This window comes from Ziziphus jujuba, chromosome 1 (assembly GCF_031755915.1).
Source record: "Ziziphus jujuba cultivar Dongzao chromosome 1, ASM3175591v1".
Taxonomy (NCBI): Eukaryota; Viridiplantae; Streptophyta; class Magnoliopsida; order Rosales; family Rhamnaceae; genus Ziziphus; species Ziziphus jujuba.
This window is the reverse complement of record NC_083379.1, coordinates 10,749,774-10,776,220: the sequence shown is the minus strand read 5'-3', so window position 1 is coordinate 10,776,220 and position 26,447 is coordinate 10,749,774. Positions and strand designations below refer to the sequence as shown.

Sequence of the window (26,447 nt, the reverse complement as noted above, 5' to 3'; positions counted from 1 at the left end):
TGTTTTTTTATTTTTTTATTTTTAAATATGAATAAAATGTAAATATATCGCCGACATTAGCTCCCACAACATATGGGATCCAAAATACCTTAAATTATTGAATGTGTCACGTCCCAATTTTCTTTTAATTTTTGTTCAAAGAGATGGGATACAGAAGTTTTTTTAATGCAATTTGTGGCTAATTTTAAATTATATAATTTAAATATATATATATATATATAGCAACAAATTTGATTGTATAATCCAAAGAATAATAAAAAGAAGAAAAAAAAAGAGGAGTTTTGGATGTATGTCAGATGGGAGTATATTATGGTTTATGTTGAGACAAAATTCATATGCCATTTTCAAGTAAAGTTAATTGATGGGAGTGACTGAGATATGTTAATTTTTTTTATTTTTTTATTTTTAAATTAAGTTTCAAGTCATCTTCTTGTACTTTTTTTTCTTGTCTAATGCATTTGAATCATAAAAAAAGGTATATACGTTTAGGGGGAATTTTATTATTACAAAGTGATTTTAATTATTTCCTAAACTAGCATGAAAAAAAAAATCGTAGGAGGATTGACAATTTGCATAGCTGAAAACGCTTAATAAATAAACTATAGGATAAGGTTTTGCATCTTTTTTTTCTTTTTCTTTTTTTCTTTTTTGTCAGGTATAATGAGGTGTTGAATCTGAATATTTGGCTTCTATACATTAATTAACTTTAGACTCATTACAATTTTTTCATTTTGGTGGGTTGTACGTAATTTGAATATAATATGAGATATATTTGACATTAAACAATGTCATATAATAACTTTTTGTTGGTTCTTTTTGATGTTGTCATATATTTCATCTTCTTTTTCTATATTCTATTCCATCATATATATCATAACGTAAAAACAAAACAAATTTTATATTGAAATATGTAAAATTTAATTCCAAAATATTTTTTAAAAATATTAAAATTTAATATTTCAGAAATTATATTAAGATGACAAAAAAACCTGCATCGCATGAATCTGATCCATTAATAGTAAAAGGTGATATTATTTTGTCTAACCACACCTCCTACCAAAATCCAACTCGTCTTATTTATTATTCCACTGGACAAAATTTTGGGCCTACTTTTAAAGTCAAATTTAATAACTATCCCTTACAGTCATCAAACAAATTTGCCGCTTTTTTTTTTTTATTATTATTATTATTATTTGGGGGTGGAACAAAGTAGAAAACTTGATCAGTAAGACTTTGGAGCAATGCCAAGAACCTTCTTTGGGAATGACTTTGCAGTAGTCCCAGTCTATCAAAACGCCATCTGTTTATTACACTTAAATTTGCATTTCTCTTTCAGAGCTTTCAAAGGCAAATGCTAGAATGAAAAGATAATCCCAATTTTATCCCTATTTCATAAATTGTCCCAATTTGCCATGTCATTGAGTAAATGAGTTGATTACTGAGTTGGAAAAGTTAGGAGGAATGATGTTGATAAGTTGAATGACCAAATATATATTGGGTTGAAAAAATATGACTTACTTCAAAAGTACCTTCCTCCCGGCTCATAAGGACGGTCTTAATGCACACATATCTTTATAAATGGGGAGAACAGTACTCTGTAGGGTTGTGAATAAGTTCGAAAGCTGATGATTGGCTTAAACTCGATTCTAACTCGTTCGGGCTTGAGTCATAAAGCAAATGAGGTGAATTTGAATAAGAAATAAAGCTTCTGCGCTGATTTTGAACAATAAATTAAGTTAGGTTTATAAGTAGTTTATAAATAGTTTGAATTTATTATTTATATATATAAATTATATTATAAATTTAAACGTATATTCATAATACATAAATAATATTCTTTATATTTTAAATTTATAAACTTTTTAAAATTAAATTAATAGAATAAATAAGATTCATTTAACATTAATATTAAAATTTTTATTTTTAGAAAACATATATTCATAATGCATAATTAATATTTTTTATATTTTAAATTTATAAACTTTTTAAAATTAAATTAATAGAACAAAAGAAATTCATTAAATATCAATGTTAAAATTTTTATTTTTAGAAAACAAATATTTAATTTTAAAATTTTTATAATTTAACTAGTTGGACTGAATTAAACTCGGATTTTTTTATGAACAAACCGTATTGAAAAAATTTGAGGAAATAATTTAAAAAATTTTAATGAGCTTAAACAAGCTTAAACACTTTTAAAATCTTGCAAGTCGAACTTGAAAATGCCGATCTTCTTACTCTACATGTCTCATTTACATCCTTGGTACTTTGAAAGTATTAAAGATTTGTTTGGAAGGTTGATTGATGATGAGATCAACAAAGATGATATTAAAGTTGGTGATTCAAATTCTTATTGACTTGACCCAAAAAGCTCGCGATGTGACACGTTTGGTGAAATTTATTTTAAGGAAAAAATTGGATATTTTTGGGAATTTTTGGATGTATTGTGTTTTTACCTTTCTGTTTGCTGATCTTTTGTTCCGATCTTTATCAACAAAAGTTTTGTCTTTCTTTGTCGGTAATTTTTTCCCATTAAGAGTTTTCCATGTAAATCTGTATGTGTTTTCATTTTATTTTATTATTTTTATTCTATTTTTCGTAACAGATGAACTGGGCAGTTCTTTATGATAGCTAGAGTTACTGTTGGTAAACTGCCAAGGATTGCCAATTAGATACATCCCATGTTGATTATTAAAAACTGGATGAGAAAGTTTGAAAAGAAAAAAATGGAGACAAGGAGCAGGTAAACGGTTAACAAGATGTGCCTGATTAGCAACATCTGAATTCCACCTGATAACAGGTTAATGCAGAGCAAATTTGGGACTAATATGAAATGGAATTAAGAAAAAAGGATAATTATTATTATTTTTTTAATTCAAGCTCAAGCTATGCAAAACCGGTGGGAACAAGATGCTAATTCAACAATCTTATCTGAAAATTAAAAAACACAAATCGGGTTAGAAAATAACCCGTTAAAAAATTTTACATCTTCCAACTTCTTCTGGCTCTCCTTCTTGTTTGATAATTCATTATCAATTTCTACCTCTTGTATATCTTAGCCAAGAAGGATTTCAACAATGCTTGAACAGCTTTGCTAGGTTGAGCTTCAATAGTTGCTGTCAGGTTCCTGTACACCGTCTCCTCATAGTCCAAATATACACCCTATAGTGAATTTTTGTTAAGATTAAGCAAACATAATCAATATCTATTGGGATTGTTTTAACTAAATATTATAGTTAAGTTCATTGTAAAGGGTCTTTACTTTCGCAACGTTTGTTGGGTCTGGCTTCCCATAGTTCTCCTGAAACAAGAAACACGAAAAAATTAAAATCATAGATGGCATTTTTATCATATATCAGATATGGAAAAGGCATATTGATATTAAGAAACAGAGCAAATCTTACAAATAATGTTTTCTTTTGTTCCTCGTTGGCAAGTTCTAATGCTTTCACAACAAACCAAGAGCACTTGAAATCTTCAATATCTGTTCCTATCTGAGAGTACAAAGAACTCAAAAGTGTGAATTCCCAGCAAACAAACGAACAGATAATAAATAGAATATTTTAACCATCGAAGATTGAAAATACATCGCGCTGAAACTCACCTTACCAATTTTTTCTGGAACACCAAAGCAGTCCAAATAATCATCCTATGAAAAAGACCCCAAAAAAAAAAAATATATATATATATATATCATTGATGATAATGACAAGAAGATGACAGTAGATTGCACCCATTCTTCCAAGTGCCTGGGCGTAATCTACCATTCCATACATAATCCAAGATATTGACATCAACAAATTTACAGGCTCTTCCAATGTTTAACAGTTGTTAAACCTGCATACTTTTTTTCAAAAATAAAAAAGTATATATGTTTTGGTGGAATTTTATTATTACAAAGTGATTTTAATTATTTCTAAACTAGCATGGAAAAAAAAAATTGTAGGAGGATTGACAATTTGCATAACTAAAAAAGCTTAATAAATAAACTATAGGATAAGGTGTTGCATCTTTTTTTTTTTTTTTTTTTTTTTTGGGGTCAGGTATAAGGAGGTGTTGAATCTAAATAGTTGGTTTCTATACATTAATTAACTTTAGACTGACTACAATTTTTTTCTTTTTGGTGAGTTCTTACGTAATTTGAATATAACATAAGTTATATATATTTGACATTGTTCTTTTTGGTATTGTCATATATTTCATCTTCTTCTATCATACATCGCATAACGTAAAAACGAAACAAATTTTATATTTAAATATGTAAAATTTAGTCCAGAAATATTTTTTAAAAATGTTAAAAATTTAATATTTCAGAAATTATATTAAGATGACAAAAAAACTGCATGACATGAATTTGTTCTATTAATAATAGATGGTGATTATTTTGTCTAAGCACACCTCGTACCAATATCCAACTCGTCTTGTTTATTATTCCACGGGACAAAATTTTGGGCCATCTTTTAAGTCAAATTTAATAACTATCCCTTACAGTCATCAAACAAATTCGCCTTTTTTTATATATATTTTTTTAAAAAAATTTTGTTGGGGGAGTGGAACAAAATTGAAAACTTGATCGGTAAGATTTTGGAGCAATGCCAAGAAACTTCTTTGGGATTGACTTTGCAGTCCCAGTCTTATCAAAACGCCATCTGTTTTATTACTGCATTTCCCTTTCAGAGCTTTCAAAGGCAAATGCTAGAATGAAATATAATCCCAATTTTATCCCTATTTCATAAATTGTCCCAATTTGTTGGTGTCATTGAGTAAATTGAGTCGATTACTGAGTTGGAAAAGTTAGGAGGAATGAGGTTGATAAGTTGAATGACCAAATATATACTGGGTTGGAAACATATGACTTGCTTCTTAAGTACCATCCTCCCCGCTCATGAGCACATTATTAATGTACAAATATCTTTATAAATGGGGAGAATAATACTTTGTAGAGCTATAAATAAGTTAGAATAGCTCGTGATTGGCTCGAATTCAATTCGATTTTAACTCATTTGAACTTGATTTGTAAAGCAAATGAAGTGAACTTAATAAGAAATTAAGTTCCCGAATGGATTTTGAATAATAAATTAAGTAGTTTATAAATAATTAGAATTTATCACTTATATATATTTATATAAAAACAATATTTTAAAATTTTTATTTTTAAGAAAGTAAATATTCAAATTTAAAATTTTTATAATATAACAAACCAAACTTTAAACTCAAACTTTTTATATCCAAGATGAGTTAAACTTGAGCAAATAATTTTAAAATTTTGTGAGCTTTAATTTTAGTTGAACTTAAATATTGCTAAATCTTAAGAGCCGAGCTTGAAAATGCCAGTACTTTGCCCTAGGTGGCTTGTTTACACCCCTAGTACTCCAAGAGTATCAAAGATTTGTTCGGAAGGTTGGTAAGCGATGAGATCAACAAAGATGAATTGGGCAGTTCTTTAGGATAGCTAGAGTCACTGTTGGTAAACTGCCAAGGATTGCCAATTAGATATATCTCATTTTAATTATTAAAAACTGGATGAGAAAGTTTGAAAGGGAAAAAATGGAGACATGAAGCAGATAATCGGTTAACAAGTCCCTGATTAACAACATCTGAATTCTACCTCATAACAGGTTAATACAGAGCAAATTTGGGACTAATATGAAAATGGAATTAAGAGAAAAGGATAGATATATATATATATATATATATTTTTTTTTTTATTCAAGCTCAAGCTATGCAAAACCGGTGGGAACAAGATGCTAATTCAACAATCTTATCTGAAAATTAAAAACACAAATCGGGTTAGAAAATAACCCGAATAAATTTTACATCTTACAACTTTTTCTGGCCCTCCTCATTGTTTGATAATTCATTATCTATTTCTGCCTCTTGTATATCTTAGCCAAGAAGGATTTCAACAATGCTTGAACAGCTTTGCTAGGTTGAGCTTCAATAGTTGCTGTCAGCTTCTTGGACACCTTCTCCTCATAGTCCAAATATACACCCTATATCGAATTTTTGTTAAAATTAAACAAACATAATCAGCATTTATTGGGATTGTTTTAACAAAATATTATAGGAAACAATTTGAAACAAATAAGACCAACCACAAACCTCAAGATTAAGTTCATTGTAAAGGGCCTTCACTATCGCAACATTAGCTGGGTCTGGTTTCCCATAGTTCTCCTGAAACAAGAAGCATGAAAAAATTAGAATCATAGATGGGATTTTTATCATATATCAGATATGGAAACAGCATATTGATATTAAGAAACAGAGCAAATCTTACAAATAATGTTTTCTTTTGTTCCTCGTTGGCAAGTTCTAATGCTTTCACAACCAACCAAGAGCACTTGAAATCTTCAATATCTGTTCCTATCTGAGAGTACAAAGAACTCAAAAGTGTGAATTCCCAGCAAACAAACGAACAGATAATAAATAGAATATTTTAACCATTGAAGATTGAAAATCGCGCTGAAACTCACCTTACCAATTTTTTCTGGAGCACCAAAGCAGTCCAAATAATCATCCTATCAAAAAGACCCAAAAAAAATATATATATATATATCATTGATGATAATAACGAGAAAATGACAGTAGATTGCACCCATTCTTCTAAGTGGCTGAGCCATATTGTAACATATAGCTGAGGTTGCTGTAGCCTACAAAAGTTTTCCAGGTATATCACTGAGGAAACTTCCGATATGCTTAATCTACCATTCCATGCATAATCCCAGATATTGACATCAACAAATTTACAGGCTTTTCAAATGTTAAACAGAATTTACCTGCACTTGAAAGTAGGTTCCCATCTCAACAAGAACATTCTTCACTTCAATATGGTTGTCCAAATTCTCGCCTGACATGAGTAATGCACAGGCAACCTGATTGGATATTGGGAATATGCACAACAACAGTCGGTCAAGTTGACAATCTTTCAATGTAAACATCACAAAAATATGCAAAAACAAAATGTATCTGAATGTATCGCAAAGTATGTATAATGCAATATCAATTTGAAGTCTACATAAGTTAAGCTGTGGATCACAAGAAAAATTGAATTTTAGATGAAGTTATGATTTTAGCACAAAACAAGCCAACTAAGCCACCAAGATTCTTAGTAGAGAATTATGATTTCTTATAAACACCATAATAATAGAACATACAGAAAGAATCCAAGTAGTGCATGCTTCAACTGTTATAAGGATTTATACTCACTGGAAGGTAAAATGAGTAATAGGCAGTTTTGTACTGAACAATGCGGCGGTGACTGCAAGTAATCCAAACAATTTATTGATCAACTAACACTTGAAAACAAGGAAACCTTATGACTATAAAACTTCCATACTAGTTCACTCACATTGCTAATGAGTATTTGGATAAATCCTTTTCTCCTTCGATGGTAGTAATCAAATCTATCATCTGCCCTGAGGCAGTCTGAAATTCTACCTAAAAAACGAGGAAATAGATTATATTTCAGCTAATTATTAAGAAAAATAGCTAATTGTACTAAACATATTAATTCCACTACCTCATTGAACAAATCTAGCAGATCAACATAGTATGGCTTTTCCCTGAAGTGTTTTTTAAGAATCCTCGGAATGTGGTTTCGAAGTAGAACCCCATCATTTACTGCAATCATACCAACCTGCACAATACGGTTTCAGAAGTCAATTGTAGAATCCAGAGTGAAATTCCCCCCCCCAAAAAAAAAAAAAAAAATAGTTATACAGAAACAACACTTTTCACTCTTGACACATACCTTGGGCAATCTGTACCAGCAAGGTTGACCACGTCGTGTGTGAGAGTTATCCATAATGTCATCAAGAACAAGAAAGTATGCTTGCAGCTGCAAACATTATTGTGAAAAAGATAAGGTTCTCATGCACTGCAATAACAATAAGACAAAACAAATAGAACAAATTCTAATCGCTACATAAAGAATTTTCAAGCTCAACTTAAAATATGAGACTTTATCTAATAACATACCCATTCAATGCACCAACCAAGAGCGCAGGCCAAGAAGATTTCATTTTCAGTCAATTCCTGTCCTTCTTTCAAAAACTTGTAGCTGTCAATAACCGATAGCCCCCGGTTCAGCTTCCCTGAATGACAAAAGAAAAGACTGAGATCAAACAGTAAGACATGTTTTTAATAGGTTTCTCCCTTTCTCACCTCTTTTAGTTTTCTTTGATAGCATTCTGCTAAGTTGAAAATTTAATACTTTGTAAGAAACTTTGTCCTGACAAATTTTACATGTTTTTAATCAGTTTCTCCCTTCCTTCATCCCTTTTAGTTTTCTTTGATAGCATTCTGCTAAGTTGAAAATTTAATACTTCGTAAGAAACTTTTTCCTAACAAACTTTACATTAAATTCTCAATTCTCACCTCCAGGCACATTGTAGTCCAGCATCTGCAAACAAAAAGTAGATTAAACAAGTTAGAAAAGCTAAAGATCAACAAGAAGCCATGAAGCATGTTTATTTATCTTAATCCAGAAAGCCACAGCCACCACCTTTAAGAGACAACCAGTTTTAATGCTACTTTTTCAGAAACAACCAAATATATATATATATATATATATAAACCACATGCACAGTTTACTAAAAATTTTCCCAAAAGAAAAAAAATCCAGGATTTACTCTTACGTTTTATATATTAAATCCATTTTGGCAAAAACAATTTCCAAAATCTAAATACTGCAAATACATACGTTTCTACAATTCAATTCAAATTTTGAAACAGCCATTCAAAATCAATATGATTTATTTATCAGGTTCTGACATGGAGGGTTACCATCTAGAAGTCAAATTTGCTATATAGCATATTTTTAGAAACATCTAAACCAATTTCATTTTTTGCGTTCCTCATTTTCAGAGCAGATTACAAAGACAGACGCCAAATGGGAACAATCATTTTCAAGGTCACGTGTGCTTGATAAAAACACACAACAAATTTCCATATAATTAATCAAAACTTAGGAATCCCAGATGAAGTAAATCTAAAAGAATATCGCATTAAATACTTCTTAAATTTGTTTATATAAAAAAGGGTCCAAAAATACTTGTTTGAATTAGACTAGCTAAAAGATTTGACATAAACGAACAGAGATCAGCATTCTAAGAAAGAAGAAGAAGAAGAAGAAAACAGAGACTTACCCGGTCGACCCATTTACGAGAAGCATCTGTCCACTCGAAAGCAGGATCTTCCAAGAGCTCCGATTTCAGGATGGAGTAGACATTCAAGAACTTTGACCTGTAATCCGCCATGACTGTGACAGACAAGCACACACTCTCTCTCTATCTCTCTCTCTCTCTCTCTCAACTGCACGGGATGAGAAAAAAATTGCGTCTTTGGTATATAATGAGGAAATAAGTGTTGAGTTGGTGGAGGTTTATATACAAAACCAAGTCTTCATTATAAAGGGGTTCAACATTTAAGTAAATTACACCATTTTTTGCCACTATCAATTATTTGTTTGCTAAATTCTCTTCTTTTTTCTTTTTTTTTTTTTCTTTTTTTTTTAAGGAGTGGGGCAGGTCAAAATGGAATGCAATATAGATAAGTTTTTTCCAAATCGGTTGCTCTTTTTTCTGTTTTTTTGTTTTTTTTTTCTTCAAAGTCCAACCAAATGTGTAATTTTCTTTTCCAATAATGCTATATATTACAAGTTGAGTAGTTCACCAATCATGTCATCCAATTTCATTCTTTCTTTTAAATGTTTTTATCCTTATTAAAATTATATTAATTTTTCAATCAGTAAAATAATATATCATTTTGTTATATTATTTAATAAATAATTTAGTTCTTAGCAACTTTTTTTTTTTTCCCAAACAGTTTTATATGCTTGGTAAATGTGCATTTGATCCTCTAAAAAATCATTTATGACTACTTGTTTCCTTCAATGAATATCAGAGATGACCTTTTAGTGCTGTAATTAATGATAAACTTTTTTTTTGGTAATGTAATTAATGATAAACTTAGTTGCTTAAAAAAATGTCACTTGGTTTTATATTCCTAAGCAAATTTGGCAAACTCTACCCACCCAAAAAATAAATAAAAAAAATAAAAAAAAGGCAAACTCTTCGTTAAATTTAAATGAATCTCCCAACATTTCATGTGAAATTCAAAGTCAAAGTTCTAAATTTAACCAAGAACGATGTACAAGCCCAGTCAATAATAATACACGACAGCAAAATAATTTAAAGACACTTACTAGTGTTGGAACCGGAAAAAAGAATTATTAAAAAAAAAAAAAAAAAGAAGGAATGGTAAAACCGAAATTAAGTAAATAAGTAGTGGTGGTTAGTTAAAAATCCAAAGCCTTTTCTGTTCCATAGTTTCTGTAAATTGAAAACGGAGAAAAACTAGTATGGACGGCTGGAACATGATTGGTGACACGTGGAGGCTCCTAATTGCAGGATTTGATAAAGAGATTCGCCTATTTGTTTGGTCCACTGTCCGTATATAGTAAGTAAATGCACACATGCACACTGCAAGCCAATCAATCTTCATACCTAACCTATTCAGCGACCCTATGTCGTATACCACACCATTTCAATCAAAGCCGTCCAAAGGCAAACTTACCGAGTCAGAGTATTAAAATCAAGAGGCTGAAATTGAACAAAAACAATCATACGAACTTCCAAGTAGCAGAGTAGGTGAGTATGTTGAAAAGGACGCAATTTATTTAACAGGCACGAGGTCGCACATGGCGGAGAGATATGGGCACCTGATTTTTGAATATTAGATCATAATTTGGAAGTTCATATCAGACTTGGGCCGCCAGATTAGAACAATTTTTTTGGAGCAAAGATTTTGACTAATGCTGAGTTTTATAATTGCAATTATAAATTATTAAAAAAAAAAAAGGGTTGGTGGAGAATGAGAAAGAGACTTTTGCTGTGCACGCACTTCGAAGAGAAAAAGTTAAGTTTGAGCATTTAATAAGAGGGGATATAATTCAATTCGTTTTTTTCGAATGAATAAAAATCACGTTTTGCGAATTGAAACAAAACAAAGCAGAGTGTCGTGGATCTCCATACAATTATTTGTATTGCTAACAAATCTTTGGGACAGATTTCAAAGATCACTAACAGCGTACGAAAGATATTTATTTTCATTTTTCATAGATTCATCTATCGTAATAATTGATAAGCAAATTTGGTATTTATAATATTATTCTTTAATATTAAGAATTAAAAATATAACTGCTAGTTATTGCCTTCTAAACTCAAAACCAATAATCAAGTATATAGGTTCTGTTTTTCCGAAGAAATGTATGTAGGTTCTTAAACGTATACTAGTTGGTGATTATTCTTTAATGGGTAATAATGTGTTTGGATTTTTCTTATTTTATAAACTGTGACTAACACATAGTGTAGCGTATCAAAGTTGAAATCCAAAAGTCTTTTAAGTACACCTCGATGGCTTTTAGAATTTAGAGCATGCGTGTATCACCGATCTAACAAAAGGGACAAACAGTTGGAGGAATTTATGGTGGAATTTATCAAGAGAAAATTGTTCTAATTAATTATGATTAATTACATAACTAATATGTTGCATAATCTATAGTTGTTAAATTTAATTTATCTTTGTCCTTTCAAAAAAAATATAATTTAATGTAATCTATATCCGTCCTTTCAAAAAAATATTAATTTATCTTTGTGCTTTAAATTAAGTTTTACTCTATCTCTTGTTAGTTTTGGAAAAAATATTATTGTTATAAGTATTATTTATCTCCTTAATATTACTTAATTTAATATACAAATCACAAATATGTTATGTTAGGGGTTAATTAAACTTTGATAACTACAAGCATTTTATTTTATGGTTTTAAAATTTAAATCCATATTTTTTTTTTTTGAAAAGAAAAATCTTTAACTTTTTAAATAAGTAATTTACATTCTTAGTTTTTCAACTTGTTGCCGTATGAACTTTTTTTACTTTTCATTTAGTTTGATCATGCTTAGATTACATAAAAAATAAAAAATAAAAAAAAAATCAATTGTGATTGTGATAAAAAAATCAACTTCTGCTGTGTTAAAAAACAAAATCAATATTTGATAATTTATATTAATAAAATTTTGTAAGATATAAATATTATAAGTGTTTGATAACTTACAGAATTGAATTGTAGTAAATATTACAAAAACTAAAATAGACATGGTGTGTATAAGTTTTTTGTTTTTCCTTTTTGCAACAAATAAAACCAATAGTTAATATGCAGTTATGTTATGATAATTCTTACACTAAAATTAAATAATGTATAATAAATTATCAATAATTTATATGTTGTTAATTCATATTAAAAATTTTATTTGAGTTTTTATTTATAAAATAGTTTTAATTTGAGAATGATTGTTTAATAGAATAAAAGATAAATATAATTTAGTATTCTATTAATTAATTAACAGTATTTTATGAACTTTAATTTATCTATCTTGATAAAAGAATCGAATTTTAAAAATCATCATAGGATCAGTTAACTGCTGTGCAATTGTTAAAAAAATTCAAATAATCAGTTTTATTATACTTTTACCAAACAACTAAATGATCCACAATTCTTTTACAATTGATTATAGAATTCCCAAAATCAATACCAAATTGAGCCTTAGACTAATAGGGTAAAGAATCATATCATGTGATTAATATTAAAATGCACCAAATTTTTGATTAAAAGATATTAAAATGTAAAATTTAAATATTAATTTTAAAATTCTATATTTTTATTAAATTATAATTTGAAATTTAATACAGTTTAATATTATCTCAATAATTTGTACATATTTTTTTAATGAAAGATCATCAAAATCCAAAATTTTAAAAATAGGTATGATATTATGTACTTTAGTATGTATATATATTATTTGTATGAACTTGTACTTTACTATTATAATTTAAAAATTATTACAATTTAATATCATGAAAAGTTTGTTAAAATTTAATATTCCAAACTCCAATAAGGTATAAATTGTAAATTGAAAAATAAAAAATCAATATTATTGCATAAAAAAAATTGAAAACTTATATTGTAAAAATTTGAAATTATCAAAGTGGAATTATAATAGTAATTAGTAATTAAATATTCGTCAGCATGTAGTCTAGCATTAAAATAAAATTAAAATATGCGAATATTGATCCAGTCCACAGAATAATGTAAAGAGTTTGAATCAAGTTGGGAAAGTTTGGTACTATTAGTTTAGATTTTTTAAGGAAAAAAACAAGAAAAGAAAAGAAAAAGTTACTCTAAATAAAATAAAGAAAAAAGTTAGCACATATGCCATGACGAAGAGAATATTCTAAGAGCATCACAGTATTGGAGCAAAAATAAAATAAATAAATAAATAAAAAATAAAAAAGCATGCCATTTAGCATCTTTCGGTTGGCCAATGGGGCCATACGTGGGTCTGAACATCCACGTGGCAGATTTGGGTGGTGGAGTGCAACCGTGGATTTGATTCGCGAGTTGGTCTGAAGACTCGGAAGAGCACCATTATCTACAAACTCTGCCACACTTCCGTGAGTCTCTTGAGTCCTTGCGCCTCAGCAAAACCTGGAAAAACAAGCAGCCGAGGATACTAGTATACAGCTGATCCTACGCGATGAACTCTGCAACCGCAAGCAAATCGACCTCACGTCTCCTCGCAGCTGACAACCTGCAAAATCTTCTGGATTCCGTGGATGCATTCCTCTTCGACTGCGATGGTTGGTCTTCACGACATTCTTATATCTAATATTCCATGATTTCTATCATTTTTTTTTTTTTTTTGCAATTTTACTTTATATGGCGGAATTGATGATATATATATATATATATATATATATATGCTGCATTTGATAATCAGGAGTCATTTGGAAAGGCGATGAGCTCATCGATGGCGTCGCGCAGACGCTGGACTTTCTTCGATCAAAGGCATTATTCCATCTTTTTATCTCTTATTTTTATATAGTTTTTAATTCTACGAAGATTCCTAAAGATTGGATTTTTTATATATACTTTGGAGGAATTGGGGTTTTTATGGGGGATGGCTTTGAATAATATTAATATTTATTAATAGGGAAAGAAGCTGGTGTTCGTTACGAACAATTCCACAAAATCAAGAAGGCAATACGCCCAAAAGTTCCGTTCCGTCGGCATTTCTGTCACTGAGGTTTCATTTTATTCCAAATTTTTATTTTTTTATTATTATTTTTAATTTTCATATTCATTTTCCAATTATTTTATTTATATGTATGTATGTATGTATATGTATGTGTTTGTAGGATGAAATGTTCTCCTCCTCATTTGCGGCCGCTATGTTCTTGAAGGTTAATAATTTTCCCAAGGATAAGAAGGTTGGTTCTCGTTTTCTTATTCTTCGTATTTGAAGATTGACAATGGCAGAAGCATTCTGTATAATATAATCAATGGGCCTATCATTTTGATTGGTTAAACATAATTCAATTTTGAAGATTAATATTTATTTATTTTTATTTTTTTAAAAAAAAAATTATTGCAGGTTTATGTAATAGGTGAGGAAGGCATATTAGAGGAGCTGAAGCTTGCTGGATTCACAGGTCTTGGTGGCCCTGTAAGCTCATCTCAATTTTTCTTCCTTCCAATTATGTTTTTGAGCTTATATATTAGAGCATACGCTACATATACGCACTCTGCAGCCTGTAAATATCATGGCATTTTCAATCTGTGAAGATTTTTGTTGTTTTTGGTCGCATCTTTGGCTAATTAAAGCATCCCTGGCTTCACTCCGCTCACCCTGTCTTCTGTGGTTTTAACAATAACTCATTACTTCATATACGCCATATTTTAGTGAAGTGCGGCACAAGCCTTTTGAAATAGCTAAGAGGTTTCAGATTTGTTAGTGAGTAGTTTTTTTTATCTTTTCAATAGTGTTTGCTTAGTTGTTACTGGTATCTTTTTATTGCTTTTGCATATTTATATTTTTATGATAAGGATGGTAATGGCATAATGGTTTTGACTCAAATAATGGGGTTTAAATGCCTGCCTTGAACTTTTACTTTAGTAGATACTGATGGAAACATTGCGTTGCAGGAAGATGGCAAAAAAACAGCCGAACTCAAACCAAATCATCTCTTTGAACACGATAAGAGTGTAATGTAACAGCTTGCCTACTACTTTTCTTAAGTTGCTTGTCCTGTTGGCTTGCAATTAAACCAGTTGCAATTCCTTTTCCCAGGTTGGAGCTGTTGTGGTTGGATTAGACCGTTACATTAATTATTACAAGCTTCAGTAAGAACTTTTAATTTCATCTCCGTTCTTTCCAATATCTAGTCAATGGCCTCCTTTTCCAGTTTTTTAAATACCAATTCTTAAGGGAATAGTGGTTGAAACATCTTGTAGAAGAGTAGAACTCTGTAATAAGGTTATCAACGTCAAAAGATTTTGTTTGTTTTTTTGTTTGGTTTACAGTAGCAACTTGCTAGACTGCTAGTCAATATCCACACACAGGACTTGAATATTTTTTATTCGTTTATTTCAACTGGCAGATATGGAACCCTTTGCATTCGTGAGAATCCAGGATGCCTATTCATAGCTACCAACCGTGATGCAGTAGGGCACATGACTAATTTACAAGAATGGCCTGGTACTTATTCGTTTCCACTCAGTCTTTCAAAGAATACTCAGTGAAATGCAGTTTCACCTTGTAATTTGTCTTTTGGGTTTCAGGTGCTGGATGCATGGTTGCAGCTATCTGTGGGACAACCGAGAAGGAGCCTATTGTAGTTGGAAAACCATCCACTTTTCTAATGGACTTTTTAATAGAAAAGTAAGCACAGATCTTATAAACATTGTTTTAGAAAACGGCAACTAACTCAGATTTTTATTGAAATTTCATGCTTAAAGCATAAGAAAAAGATGAAAATGCAAGTTACTTTTGTATTTTGTGGTTAATAATGTTTCAAGACTAGTTTGGATGTATCTTAGGAGTTTATACTCACTTGTATTTTCTTTTGCAGATTTCATATCAGTTGCTCCAGGATGTGTATGGTTGGTGATAGATTAGACACTGATATTTTGTTTGGACAGAATGCTGGGTGTAAAACTCTCCTTGTTCTTTCAGGTATTCTATTTATTATCTCAATGCCATAATAAATATTTATTACAAGGTTTTGTTACTCAACCATGAAATTTTCCGATGCTGATTGATAAGCTATATCGCAAAACAGGTGTGACAAATCTAACAACTCTTCAAGACGATTCAAATAAGATAATACCAGATTACTACACAAGCAAGGTCTCAGATATTTTTGAGTTCATGGGGCCATAGATAGATCAGTGATCAGCATTCTTTGTTTATGCTGGTTAAAAAATTTGAGAATGTTCTTAGCAAAGGAAGATCTCGAATTTGAGGAGTAGGTGCAATTTAAACTGGACAATAAACACGGGAAAGGTATGTATTTCTTCTACCTTTTCCCCAAAAAAAAAAAAAAAAAAAAAAAAAAGGTAGAAGAAGAAGAAGAAGAAGAAAGATTTGACTAAATTTGGTGGAAATAAGTAGTTGTTGAGTTTCTATGAACTGTTTTTTCTCCATCTTGGTACGAGAGAACTGATGCGGATTAGTGTTTGTTTGGTTCTCATATATCCACAAGACAACAATCGCCTATTTTTAAAGTAGTTTACGCTGCTATGGTAGGAATTTTAGAAGCTTTCTATTTTCGACTTAAAAGATACTGATGGCTGGTGAAAATAATACCCAATTTTCACTATATATATATATATAGGTATGTATTTTTTTGGTTCTTTTCCAAGATTAATGTAATAAATGGTTATGCACTGCCAATGACTTTTATAAATGCACAGCTTATATAAGATTCTTAAAATAAAAACAGAAAATTCCTCAAAAATTTGAATCTAAAGGGGGGACAAATGGAATGTTCATAATTAATTAATTTCCAAGCGATGGATAACTTAAAACAATCTCAATAATATTCATAAAAAGAACACACTACGTAAATTGAATATACTAATATTCATAAACAAAACAATAGCGTTACTTGCCCTAAATAATCTGACTAAAAAAGTAAACAAAAAGTCTTCAACTTGAAACCAGTTTTCTTTGAACCCACAAGAGGAAAAGTCGGAGAGATAGAAGAGGGTGCCATATGTTGTCATTTAACAATGCATCTATGTCTATGTTGGATAATGATTTCCTATTTCTCATAATCAGCTCCTCTTCTTCCTTATCGTCACGAGCATTATCCTGAGAAGAACAATTATCGATGGCTTGGCCTTGATCATCAATATCCTTAGAACTGTAATCTTCTTGTTGGTGATCATGTGGACAATATTTTTGGTCGGTGAGTGCTAGAAAGAAGCTCTTATCCGATGGTAGATTGTAAGAGCTGCTCTTTTCATCATCAATCTCATCGACATGATGGCACTCTTCAACTATATCATCACGAAGAATGAGATTTTTCTCTTTCTCATGCTCCACAGCAGAGGAATCCATGATCAAAACCTTAAGGAGTTGAAATAATGGAGGAGGAAGAGGAAAAATTTACATATACATACACACACACACACACGCACACATATATGCTTTTGGAAATTAACGTAGACAATAAAATCCTTTGTTTGTGTCTCTCTCCGTAGTCTACTTTAACTTGGAAAAAGTTTAGGAAAATTTCTTTTGCTTCATTCCTAGCTCTTCTCGGTAAGCGACGCAAAAGCTCGCATCCTCGATTAATATAAGAAGAAAAGGAAATAAAAATAAACCCGGCTATCGAACTTTTTTTAAGGTATGAGACTGATTGTTTAAAAAAAAAAAAAAACACAAATAAATAGATATCAAACAAAATAAATATGTGAGATGATGTTAAATTACAAATTAAGTTCACTAAATATGGGTGGATTATTTTTTTTTTTAAAATAAAGAGAACAGTAATATTATCTAGTATACATATTATTATGTTTCTTCATTAAATATTACATGTTTCTTTTCTGAAATTTAATTATAATTTATGGACCAAATATGTGCTTTTTAATCTATTGTGTCCAAATTAATTTAAGTTTAACTTTGAGTTGTTTATGACAAAAATCGTAAAAATATATTTTTTAAATCTTATTATTTTTAGATTTTAAAAAATATTTTTTACAATTTTAAATGAGTTTAATATTTCAAATATTAAAAAAGCTATCGTTTATTAGTTGTTTAATTTAAGTACCCTTGGTGGAAAAATCTTATAATCAACTGCTAGTTTTCTCCTTTCCTATATATGAAGAAGTTTCTTTGTAATAAAAATACCATTATATATCCTTATTTAAGATAGTATTTAGAGGATTTCTTTTTCTTTTCCTTTTTTTTTTTTTTTTGGTTGTTTTTTTTGGTCTTTTGCAAAAGAATTTCTTCCTTTAAACAGAATTTATAGGTCTGAGTTCCAAAAGTGCTATAAAATTCCTTTGTGATTAAACAATGTTGTTCAACGTATTTAATTTAGCAACCATTAAACCTTAGTAATTGAGTGCATTCAAATAGTTTTGCTATGCATGCATTTCAGTTACAGTGGATGACCTTGAATAGATCAGTTTTTAACATTATCAACCCTGTAAAACAGGACAAATGCTGTAAAATTTAGACGAACATTATACTTTCACACTAAGAACTCCACTTTTAACATTGAAATTCTATAACAACCATGTAGAACAGGACAGATGCCGTAAAATTTAGAAGAACATTATGCTTTCACATTAAGAATTCCACTTTAACATTGAAATTCTATATATATAGGATATTGCTATATAAAAAGTCTGTCTGTGGGCATATAAAAATTTACATGCGTATTCTTAAAACGACATGTGGGTAAATTTTTTTATATACCTGTCATTTTAAGAATATGCTTGTAAATTTTTAGATGCACACGTTATAAATAGGACAAACGATTTTTTCTAACATTTATATATATGCACTCCTTATTATTAAATTTTTTCACCCTGCATGTTCTACAACTGCATTCCATAACCCAGTCAATGGAAAACAGGACAACCTTGAACTTCAATGCCAGGGGCAGTGGGACAACTTGCCAGAGGGCAGTGATCATCTACCTCCAAACCCCACCATCTAATTCCATCAATATCCCTCACTTGCAATGTAAAATAGCAGAGAATGGCCATGAAAGCAACTCCAGCGTCAAGTCCAGCAGACAGAATGTAGTTATGCCTAGCCCACCAGCCTTTATACCTACCATACACAATCAAATTGAAAAAAAGGCCAACGGCACCCCAACAAAGGAAGTTTACGGACCTGGCAGGAATCATTGAACCTGCGCCGCTTAGAATGATGGGAATGTGAATGAGCCTCAAGTATTTTTGCTGTGGAAACTTCTTGCAGAGGATCCACACAGGCAATGGGGCTAGAATTCCAATGAGAAAGAAATAGTTCATCTTGGCATATAAGCCAAGGCGGCCAAACATTCGAAGAGGACCAACAACACCCCAGATGATGGATGCATTATAGAAAACATCGTCTCCTGGGCATGTCCATGGGCTTCCTTCTGGTAGATTAGAAGGTTGGCAGATATTTTCTACTGATGTTAAGAGCCACCAAGCTGTGGCAAAGTAGACTGAGGATGATAGTATGGTTCCCACCAACTTCATTAAGAACCCCAAAAAAATTAGGTGTTAGTTCAATACGAAAGGAGCTCATTAGTCAACTTTAAAATCAGGATAGACTTTATGAAATTATTTCAAAACATAGAACCTGAACAATGAACATGGATTTTGGAGGAATTTTCATGTAGTGTCCAAGCTTGAAGTCTGCAAGAAAAGTTATGGCTTGGGTCATGCTTATGTAGCCATAGGTCTTGAATGCAACATTTGCAAGAGGCTTCCCTGGATACATGTAACCAATTATGAGTTCAGTGATGACATTTAGTCCTGGTTGCTGCACAAGAAAGGCCATAATCATGTTGTAATTAACATCACAAAGAATGTTGAAAAGGAAAATAAAGAAGAAAAAAGTACAGGGTGATATAATATGAAGGTGTGGAAATTGGAAAGGCAAAAAGTACCTGATTTGTGGTGGCTGTGATCACTCCAATTGGGAGAGTGAAAAACAGGGCTAACCCAATCGCTAGAAGGATTCCCCAATAGGGCAGTTGCAATTCTCCGCCGAAGCCTTGGCAAGTAAGCATGGATAGTGCAAGAACCACTAATAAGATTGTGTAAAACCACCATTGAGGCACAGACTCATAGTTTTTCTTCATCAGTCTGGTATGCACATCACCAAACTTATCTTGGAAAGTTGCCTTTGTTTGTCGCCAAATGGTTCTGCATCTCACATATCAATGAGTCATAATGAAAACCCAAAGAAAAACAAAAATAAAAACGGAAACCTATATCATTATGTACCTTCCATGGAAGAGTGCAACATGAGATAATGTTGCAGCCAACGTAGCAAAGCTAAGACCATAAGTATATGCAAATATTATACTGAGATTAACTTGACTATAGGCATCATATCCTTGCTCATTGAATTGGAAATTACTGTCATTTAAAACTTCTGAGACATTATAACTTCTCCCGTTGGCATCGAAAACATGGGATGAGAACATGGGGAAGCTCCTGGCGTTGAAAGAGTTGGTCCAGTAAGCTATGGGGATTAATATGTAGAGAAATATGAAGAAACCAGCCATAATGTTGATGATAGCAAATCCTGGTGTGGCTAAGGGAGAACCTAGAAATCCAGCTACAGTTGACCAATCAAGGCCGAATGAGCCAACGCCAAGGCCATGAGTTCCAGAGCCAATCTGCTGGGCTGTGACTGAGTTCTTCCATATCCAACAAACAAAAGAGATGGCTGATATGGATGGAAACAGATAGTTGGGAACGATATAGTATGCAAAGCTTGATATAAGGACAATAAGGAAAAACTGCAGCCTTGTTAATCCCCCTTTTGGCCTTTTCTCATCCTCGTGTAGTGCCCTATATATCAGTCGGAAGAAGAAAAAAGAAAAAAGAAAAAAAAAAAAATATATATATATATATATATATGTCAGAATTATGAGAAATGAATTCATTGGAGATAAATGGAGGGAGAGAAATAGAGGTGAAAAGACATAAACTATGAAACGCTAGCTAGCTAGAGTGCACCTGAAGAGAGAGACTTGAACCAAGTTGGCAGGCCACCACATGTATGGTGAATCAACAAGAAACTTGCGGTAAATTCCAGCCCATCCATAGCCAAGCAGCTAAATATTTCCATCATCAGGATGAAGAAGAAAAAAAAAATTGTCAGGGAACAATGAATCAATCAAATCCCATTTCAGTATTTTGTATAATGAGATAAAGTTATCAATTTTATCATGAAAAACAGAAAAAGCTTGCATGGTAATACAAGGAATTGAACAATATTATATATTAGAGACTCAAAAGTTTACAATTCAATGGAAGTATTCTTCTTTTTTTTTTTTTAATTATTATAACCTGAGTTGTTTGTGATAACAAAAGAGCTGCCAGAGGATGAATCTTCCTGTGATAGAATGCCTTGACTATGGTAATAATGCCCACAGCATAAACGGAATTTGAACCTGAATTTGCAAATATAGTGATTAACACATGCTCTTTCAAGTTGAATGGCCCTGGATTCAATGAAAAAGACCATTTTGTAGCTGGAATCCGAATCTCCTTTCTTGGTAGTGATGCAGCCATGAACTTTCCAATTGGAAGTACTACAATCTGTGCTGCAACTGAAGATATATACAACGGATTTTGTCTGTAACCGAAGAACTGGTTCAGGAATGCAAGAACAGCACAGCATATGGTCCCAAGAACCCATGTTCGAAATGTCAAGCATGGCAAAGTCGGATCATCTGTGATTGCAACTGTCAGCCGGACTTCCTCAATTGGAGAATCATTATTTTCTTCATCTGCAAAGGAGCAACAATATTTGAACTTTCCTTAAATATTTTACTCATGGTGATTCCAAAAATAACTATATAATATGAACAACTTTTTATGTCCTTAAAGAAAAGAAAAAAAAGAGCTTAGCAGATTTTTCAAGCATACCAGCATTTGTCTCAACCTTCTTGTTCTGATATGAAACAGAGAATTCTTGACTACCAGTATGCTCCATTCTTTACTAACTTGACCCTCAAATTTTCAGTGACTAGTTGGCTGAGAATTATATCAATATATAAAATAAAGTTCCATTTTCTGTACGCATACTTTTCTCCTTATTAATTTTTCCTGTCTGGAAAAAAAGTCCAATTTTGAAAGACAGGATGCTGAAACATGATTCTTGGAATCTATAGGCTAAGATACCTTTTTCTAGTTTGAATAAGCCAAAAGCATATCTGAACTGAGTAATGCTGAATCAGACTATAAAGAGGAATATTTCATAGCTCACACTTTACCATGCATAAATGTCACTCTCGTTTTTGAGGTAGCAAAAAGAAAATACAACTGAGGGAGGAGGGATTTTAGCCAGACCAAGGTTTAAATCTTGGACGTGGAGGAATAGTTCTCAATAGTTTTTGTCGTACTCTATTTGCTCAAAATTTGTTTCTTTAATTTGGCTTAAGAAAATAACTGCAATAATAAAGTTTTATGGTGCACAAAATAGGTGATACTTGCCTGTACCGGTCAAAGTTTTAGTCACTTCTAAAAAGCATAAGGCGTTGCAAACCAGCAAAGTCAAACTTTAAGCCTTACGAGCTTAGAAATGTCTGGACGAAACCTAGGCATGGAAATGCGTTTCATAATTATATTATTATTTAATTATTATAAGGCTACTAAATAAATAAAATAATTCATATTTTAAATGTCAAAATATATATAAGTCTATATTACTTTTGTATGTACAACAAATATGAGTTAATATGTAATTAATCATAATAGATTTATAAAAATTTATATTTTCTAAGTTTCCAATAACAAATTAGTTTCAAAATATATATATTACAAATCTACAAGTACGTAAGAATTCTTAGATTAATACATACTTTAACTATTACCATAATCTAACTCTTGTCTAATTTTTTATTGGATTACGATTTAATATCTACATCTTTATCCAACTTATCTCCATACCATTCGATACAGAATCATTTTTCTCGGGCTTTCTAATTTCAACTTGAGCATTTTTAGAACACTTTTTAGATGGTAACATATCATTCTCCATCTCATCATCATTTTCATCATCATCACCACTTTCGGCAATCCATGATTGTGGATTACTTGCATCATTTGCTAGTAGAGTCTCTAATTCCTTTTTTTTAATCTCATTTTTTCTTTTTTTTGATTAAATTTTTTCTCTAATTCCTTAATCCGTATACATTATGTTTTCATTTTTTTTTTGTTTAAGAAAAAAAAAACTTAATCTTAAAAAAGTTTCCATTTTTTAACAATATTTTTTATTTTTTAATTTCTTATGAATTGTTTTTTAACATTTTTAAAAAAATAATCTTAGAAAAAAAAAATTTAAACAAAAAAGCTAGTGCCTTTTAACACCTAAGAGCATATCAGGCTGTTAACACAGCGTTGACTGCTTTTTTCTAAGTTTTGCTACTATATGAGACGTTATCTAAAAGCATCATGGCTAGACGGCATCTTTTTCTATCTTTTAGAATACTGCTTCTAAATGCAATTATATGTGGACTTTTGAAACTTCTTTTTCTTAATTAATTCAAGAAATTGAGACGAAAACCAGACATTAAAATCAAGCACTAATAATGCTAATGGTCAAATTTGCATAATTGTACCGGTCAAAGTTTTAGTCACTTCTAAATGCAATTATATGTGAACTTTTGAAACTTCTTTTTCTTAATTAATTCAAGAAATTGAGACGAAAACCAGACATTAAAATCTTCATAGACCAAACCGCAAATCTCATATCTGATTGGATTGTATTAGAAATATATCGCTTTGCCATAAATATGGTGTGCTTTTCCGAAAGGTACTGGACCAACATTAATGGTCTTCGTTGTGTGGATGGAGGAGTGAAGGTAAAGAACTCTTTCGGTGCTTTGCTGCTAAAATGCCATAAGACGACCATAAACAAGTTAGCAAATTAAAATGTTGTCGACCAGAATTCTAGATTTTTTTTTTTTTTTTGGGTTGCTTAATAGATAAGAATTATAGATGGATGTAAAAATTTTGGGATAAGACATTGAGTTTCTCAGTCAAATATGTTCTATAAATTGTCGGGGGATATTAATTTTGGTAGTTGGAACTTTTATTCACAATCCCAATTGGAAGACAGCTGCAGCTACAGCCCAGCCAGCTCTGATGGATTTCTGTAGTTGGAAGACCATTTTATGATAAGAATCTTTATTATTATTATTATTATTTTTTTTTTTTTTTTCAGAGCCAACCAAAAATTTACCTTGTGAAATGATCAAGAAAATTATTTACTTTTGTTCGAAATACTACAAATTATTGGATCGCAGGCTTCAATTTAATCCAGAATATAAAGATTCGTTTTTATCTTTCTGTCACAGTGACAATTGGACATTTAAATATTGGCAGTATATAGTTGCAATTTCCATATATACTATGAAAAAGGAGCCTCATATTCAACTTTATAATTTTTTTTAATATTAAACTTTATTATAAGAGTAAAATCATATTCAACAGGCTCTTTAAAAGCTTTAATTTATCTATTTTAAAGAGTCACAGCTAATTATTCAAAAAAAAAAAAAAGTCACAGTAAGATATTTTTTATTTTGTATGTTAAGAAGTTTAAATATAGATTGGGACCACTCTTTATAAGAAATCTTTAATGCATTTATTTATCAACTTACAATTTTCAATGCACAATTAGTAAAATTTTATTTGGATTTATTTGATTATATATATATATATATAACACTTTCTCGCAATTGCATTTATTCTGTACTTTAAAAAAAGAAGGAAGGAAGCCATGGATGGAGGGAAACGAAACTGATAAAACAAAAAAGGAGGGATGAAAACAAAAGGTTCATAAAATTATGTTCTTTACTGATTTCTTTATTTAAAAAAAAAAAAAAAAAAAAAAAAGGATGTAAAACTATTTTCTTCTTTACTGATAATAAATGATGGAGGAAAATGAAACTCTTAAAATAAAAAAGGAGGGATTAAAAAAAATAGACTGATTTTCGTGCATGTTCTGAAATTTTAAAACCATAAACTTGTTTTTTTTTTGTTTTTTTATTTTTTTGGTAGAAAGATAAACTTGTTTATTTTTTTATTTTTATTTTTTTGGTAGAAACATAAACTTGTTTATTTGGTTCTAATGGAAAGTTTATTAATGATTGAGGGAAACTGACTTTAAAAAAAGAAAAAGAAAAAAAAGGGAAGCCATTGATGGAAAAAATAGAGAGAAAGTTGAATATTAATTACTTATTGGGTAATGAAAAAATAAATATCATGATAAAAAAAAAACACCAGTGGAGTTAAATAAAAAACAAAATCTTCTAGTGGAGTTAAATAAAAAACAAACTCTTTTTTAGAAGATTTTTTTAATATATTCTTTATTTTAAAGATTATACATTTTAAAATAAAGAAATAATTCAAGATGCTCTAACTGCTTTGAATTTTTTATTTTTATTTTTTTTTATCTTTTTTATTTCAACCATTAGATATTTGATATTAAATGGAAATTATGTTTGCAATCGATCAAAGTTTTAAATACAGTCAAGTTGTGTTTGAAAGTTGGAACATCATAAAATCTAAGGAGACTAAGTAGCATTTTCTGTCATAGTGCAGCGTACCATATGAATTGTCAGGACAAATGATTTAAGTAATATAATCGATCATTTTTCTGTAGTTTATATATATGCAATTTGGTACATAAATTTTGTTCCCCAACCCATATATATAGCCACTTGTCCAGGCAATTCTTTTATACATTTTCACCCAACTTTTCTAATATTCTAAACAGATCAATTTCAGTATGAATATCTCTAATCTTGTTTCCCTTTTAGAAAGTTTTTTAAGTACCAACTTATGGATCTATAATTGTATAAAATTCCGTTGGTCTATGAATTATAACTGATTGTCTCCAACTTCATTTATGGACATAGGTTCTTGTGTGCTAATATATTCCATTAAATTTAAATTGAAAAAAAACAAAAAAAAAAAAAAGTTCGTTCTTTGTTCATCACATCATGTGGTTGGTCATACATAGGATAACCAATATCACAGTATCAAAAATAATATAAATAACAATTAATAAAATGTCAATTCATTATTGATTCTTTGATTTGTCATCTCTAAGTTTCTAAATATAACAGACATATATAATTTCATCCTATTGGCATTAACCAATCACGTGATTGTGTTGAGGAGTATTATATACCTCTTTTTTTAATTATTATTATTATTATTTTAAGCTTGGTGATTCAAATTCTAAACCTTTTAACAGAAAAAAACAATAATGATTATTGTTTCACATGCTAAGAGTATATCTAATCAAGTGCACAATATTGGGAATCAAATTTTAGTTGGATAAACACTTAATAGT

The 26,447-nt window shown here is 30.4% G+C and overlaps 4 protein-coding genes across 4 annotated transcripts; 1 reads left to right on the top strand and 3 right to left on the bottom strand.

The window, feature by feature from the left end:
- Window positions 1–2,839: 2,839 nt before the first annotated feature.
- Window positions 2,840–3,767, bottom strand: LOC107416282 (farnesyl pyrophosphate synthase 1). The gene is made up of 5 exons (XM_048475582.2): window positions 3,750–3,767; window positions 3,605–3,649; window positions 3,405–3,494; window positions 3,263–3,301; window positions 2,840–3,162 (listed from the first exon to the last, which is right to left on the bottom strand). The coding sequence occupies exons 1-5, from the start codon at window positions 3,765–3,767 to the stop codon at window positions 3,040–3,042; spliced, it is 315 nt and encodes a 104-aa protein (XP_048331539.2). The 3' UTR covers window positions 2,840–3,039.
- Window positions 3,768–5,658: 1,891 nt separating this feature from the next.
- Window positions 5,659–9,393, bottom strand: LOC107416506 (farnesyl pyrophosphate synthase 1). The gene is made up of 12 exons (XM_016024995.4): window positions 9,147–9,393; window positions 8,377–8,401; window positions 7,978–8,093; window positions 7,751–7,837; window positions 7,520–7,636; window positions 7,349–7,437; window positions 7,207–7,258; window positions 6,777–6,872; window positions 6,474–6,518; window positions 6,278–6,367; window positions 6,103–6,174; window positions 5,659–5,993 (listed from the first exon to the last, which is right to left on the bottom strand). Exons 1-12 carry the CDS (start codon window positions 9,255–9,257, stop codon window positions 5,865–5,867), a joined length of 1,029 nt encoding a protein of 342 aa, XP_015880481.1. The 5' UTR covers window positions 9,258–9,393; the 3' UTR covers window positions 5,659–5,864.
- Window positions 9,394–13,465: 4,072 nt separating this feature from the next.
- LOC107416543 (phosphoglycolate phosphatase 2) lies at window positions 13,466–16,803 on the top strand. The gene is made up of 11 exons (XM_048467370.2): window positions 13,466–13,695; window positions 13,836–13,903; window positions 14,049–14,141; window positions 14,254–14,325; window positions 14,490–14,561; window positions 15,041–15,100; window positions 15,186–15,238; window positions 15,496–15,593; window positions 15,677–15,776; window positions 15,967–16,070; window positions 16,177–16,803. Exons 1-11 carry the CDS (start codon window positions 13,593–13,595, stop codon window positions 16,275–16,277), a joined length of 924 nt encoding a protein of 307 aa, XP_048323327.1. The 5' UTR covers window positions 13,466–13,592; the 3' UTR covers window positions 16,278–16,803.
- Window positions 16,804–18,598: 1,795 nt separating this feature from the next.
- On the bottom strand, window positions 18,599–22,452 carry LOC107416060 (oligopeptide transporter 1). The gene is made up of 7 exons (XM_048467619.2): window positions 22,013–22,452; window positions 21,431–21,873; window positions 21,098–21,195; window positions 20,357–20,929; window positions 20,017–20,275; window positions 19,707–19,889; window positions 18,599–19,597 (listed from the first exon to the last, which is right to left on the bottom strand). Exons 1-7 carry the CDS (start codon window positions 22,077–22,079, stop codon window positions 18,974–18,976), a joined length of 2,247 nt encoding a protein of 748 aa, XP_048323576.1. The 5' UTR covers window positions 22,080–22,452; the 3' UTR covers window positions 18,599–18,973.
- Between the last annotated feature and the right edge of the window lie 3,995 nt (window positions 22,453–26,447).

Coding starts and splice junctions, on each gene's coding strand:
- LOC107416060 (XM_048467619.2), bottom strand. CDS start 22,079: ATGGAGCATACTGGTAGTCAAGAATTCTCTGTTTCATATCAGAACAAG. Junction 21,196..21,430: donor TGTTATCACAAACAACTCAG/GTTATAATAATT, acceptor GGAAATATTTAG/CTGCTTGGCTATGGATGGGC. Junction 20,276..20,356: donor GTTGCACTCTTCCATGGAAG/GTACATAATGAT, acceptor TGTGAGATGCAG/AACCATTTGGCGACAAACAA.
- LOC107416506 (XM_016024995.4), bottom strand. CDS start 9,257: ATGGCGGATTACAGGTCAAAGTTCTTGAATGTCTACTCCATCCTGAAA. Junction 7,438..7,519: donor TGCTAGATTTGTTCAATGAG/GTAGTGGAATTA, acceptor CTCGTTTTTTAG/GTAGAATTTCAGACTGCCTC. Junction 6,873..7,206: donor ATTACTCATTTTACCTTCCA/GTGAGTATAAAT, acceptor ATATCCAATCAG/GTTGCCTGTGCATTACTCAT.
- LOC107416282 (XM_048475582.2), bottom strand. Junction 3,495..3,604: donor TTCCAGAAAAAATTGGTAAG/GTGAGTTTCAGC, acceptor TTGTACTCTCAG/ATAGGAACAGATATTGAAGA. Junction 3,302..3,404: donor AACAAAAGAAAACATTATTT/GTAAGATTTGCT, acceptor TTCTTGTTTCAG/GAGAACTATGGGAAGCCAGA.
- LOC107416543 (XM_048467370.2), top strand. CDS start 13,593: ATGAACTCTGCAACCGCAAGCAAATCGACCTCACGTCTCCTCGCAGCT. Junction 14,562..15,040: donor TCACAGGTCTTGGTGGCCCT/GTAAGCTCATCT, acceptor ATTGCGTTGCAG/GAAGATGGCAAAAAAACAGC. Junction 15,594..15,676: donor TAATTTACAAGAATGGCCTG/GTACTTATTCGT, acceptor TTTGGGTTTCAG/GTGCTGGATGCATGGTTGCA.